This window comes from Crocuta crocuta, unplaced genomic scaffold, assembly GCF_008692635.1.
Source record: "Crocuta crocuta isolate KB4526 unplaced genomic scaffold, BGI_CrCroc_1.0 scaffold16, whole genome shotgun sequence".
Classification (NCBI taxonomy): domain Eukaryota; kingdom Metazoa; phylum Chordata; class Mammalia; order Carnivora; family Hyaenidae; genus Crocuta; species Crocuta crocuta.
The window spans coordinates 767926-770807 of record NW_027531893.1 but is presented as its reverse complement, the minus strand read 5'-3'; the positions used below and the strand labels follow the sequence as shown (position 1 = coordinate 770807).

General features: G+C 35.1%; 1 protein-coding gene across 3 annotated transcripts in view; it reads left to right on the top strand.

Moving 5' to 3' along the window:
• Window positions 1–1139, top strand: part of SPAM1 (sperm adhesion molecule 1) — a 33987-nt gene extending 32848 nt beyond the window's left edge. For all 3 annotated transcript variants that reach the window (XM_077773260.1, XM_077773259.1, XM_077773261.1), the window contains one exon: window positions 539–1139. In XM_077773260.1, coding sequence (XP_077629386.1) covers window positions 539–1084 — 546 coding nt within the window. In that variant the 3' untranslated portion in view covers window positions 1085–1139. The remainder of the gene's footprint in view (window positions 1–538) is intronic.
• The last annotated feature ends 1743 nt before the right edge of the window (window positions 1140–2882 follow it).

The window sequence follows — 2882 nt, the reverse complement described above, 5'->3', positions numbered from 1 at the left end:
CCTGTATATACATTGTATCTTTTCATCTTCACAACAACCTTATAAGGTATGGCCTATAATTATCCTTATTTTACAGATGATGAAGCTGAAGCATAGCCAGGTTAATTGATTTGCCCAAGGTCACCCAGATAGGAAACTAAGACTAAAAAAGCTTGAGAGAGTCTCAAGGTCACACAGCTGGTCATTAATAGAACTGTCTAATAAGGGAAGATTGGGCCCCAGAGACCATTTTTGGACCACTCGCTCTACCATCCACCCCCATTAGTTTCTGAACTTTTGAAGAAGTCCAAGGCTAGGTTAAAGTTAAGGTTCAACTGGTCAGTTATTCAGTGACATGAAATGGTATGTGAAACCTACTTACAAATATATAGAAACAGTTGGAATAATCTTGCTTGATGAGGTAAAATTGATAAACTATTTCTACCTCTTTCTGGGTCTTGTTTTATCATGTTTCCTTAGAAATTGCATATCACAGTGAATTAATTCACATATGATCTAACTTGTCCCTTGATATTCTAACCTTCTTATAATTTTGCAGCAATCTTGCACAGAGCTTGACAGTTACATGAAGAATAAATTGAATCCTTACTTAATCAATGTCACCCTAGCAGCCAAAATGTGTAACCAAGTGCTTTGCCATGAGCAAGGAGTGTGTGCAAGGAAAAATTGGAATTCAAACGACTATCTTCACCTGAACCCAGACAGTTTTACTATTGAACTTGAGAAAAGTGGAAACTACACAGTACATGGGCAACCCACACTTGAAGACCTGCAGGAATTTTCTGAAAAATTTTATTGCCTTTGTTATGCCAATGTCAACTGTAAGGAGAGAGTTGATATGACTAAGATTCATACTGTTAAAGTATGTGTGGCTGAATATATTTGTATAGATGTCTTTCTAAATGCAAGTCCCAGTGATTATCGTTCAAGTTGGAGAAAGAAACATGGCACTCTTGGCAATATCTTATCCTCCATCCAACCTGCTACAGCGTCTCCTTGTGTTCCTGGCCAAGATCTCAGTAGGTGTCGCAAAGCCAGATTTATACTAGAAGCCAACTCCAAAACCACCCAAGTGGGCTATTAGATTGTATATATTCAAAACAAACAAACAAAAAATAAAACAACCTCTTCAAGTACAAGTTCAGTGCTTACTAAATTTTCTGTCTACATACATTGTTTTGATATATTTCACATATATATATTTAAAAATTTTTAAATATTTATTCATTTTTGAGAAAGAGTCAGTGAAGGGCAGAGAGAAAAACGTAGGCCTTGAAGTAGACTCCAGGCTCTGAGCCATCAGTACAGAGCTCGATGAGGGACTTGAACCCATAAACCGTGAGATCATGACCTGAGCTGAAGTTGGATGCTTAACCGACTGATCCACGTAGATGCCCCTCACATTTTTATATTTAATAATTTAGCTAGCTTATATTATTTTTTGGAGCCAAGTGATAATGCCTATATACTTGAATATCTATATTTGAAATGTGACTCAAAACTCATGATCAAGATGGTATTTTGATTTTATGATCACAGATTGCTCTTTTTCATGATCAAATTGAACTTGAGATTATTATTAATTGACAAGCAAAGGATATGTTGGCTAGCATCTTTAATTTTCAAAATTGTAGTCAGGACAGTGTTACTACTAAATCCATTGATACCACATTTTGATTTTGAAAATCAAAATAGAATATTGGTTATTAATGTTACAGAGAATTTGTTTTGTAAGATGACATCCAACTTTATATTTTCTAATCACCATGAGTCTATAGCAAATATCTTACATACTGTGAATGTATATATAGAAGTAACAGGTATCTGTTATATTCTTGGCTCAGTCTATCAACAAGTGAATGTGAGGTCTGTAACACTTAGAGGCCTAGTTTTTCTCTGAGAAAAGTGAAGATTTAAATAATGCCAATTCACTGCAAATAAATGTCTTTATAAGTAGTTTCTAATTTGTAATAAAAATGTCAAGAAATCATTATTGTAATAAACTTTTTAAAAGAAGTTTTTATTTATTTATTTTGAGAGATAGAACACGGAGGGGGGGGCAGAGAGAGAGGGAGAGAGACAATTTCAAGGGGGAGCAGAGAGAGAGGGAGAGACACAATTCCAAGCAGGCTTCACACTGTCAGCACAGAGCCCAATGTGGGGCTCAAACTCATGAACTGGGAGATCATGACCTGAGCCTAAATCAAGAGTCCGATGCTTAACCAACTAAGCACCCAGGTGCCACAGTAATAAAATTTATCTTTTAAAATGTAATATCCTAAGTGTATTTGTCTGTCTCTAGCACAGAGTTATGGATTTTAGCCATTTCATGTTGATAATTTGAGTTATATTTTATAAAAAGGTAACCTTTAAACTGTGATTATCCTGTCAACTTTGTACATGGTTTAATAGGTATTCAGAATAAGTACAAACAGTAGCTTAATTTTCTTCCGCTCTTGATGGTCTTTGACAATCTTGTGTACTTGAATGGCCTTACTTCATCTGAGCATGCGTTCCCATCCTTCGTGAAGTGTTTACTGAGTGTTTACCCTCTGCCAGGCTTGGTATTAAGTGTCACAGATTCAATGTGAAGTAGCATGATTCTTGCATCAGTGAGTTTCTTGTATATTTGAAGAAGACAGATATTGACAGTGGAAAATGATATAACAGTCTGTGATAAATGCTATTCTAGAAGTTCAGCATGCTCTGGGATACCAACAAGAATTTGGAGGTGCCAGAGAAAAAAGTTCAAGGATGTCATGAAAGAAACGCGTCCACTAAACAAATAAAAGGCAATGGGGAACCACTAAAGAATTTTGTAAAATATCCTTTTTAAAATGTTTATTTATTTTTTTAATTTTTAAAAATTTACTTATTTGTTT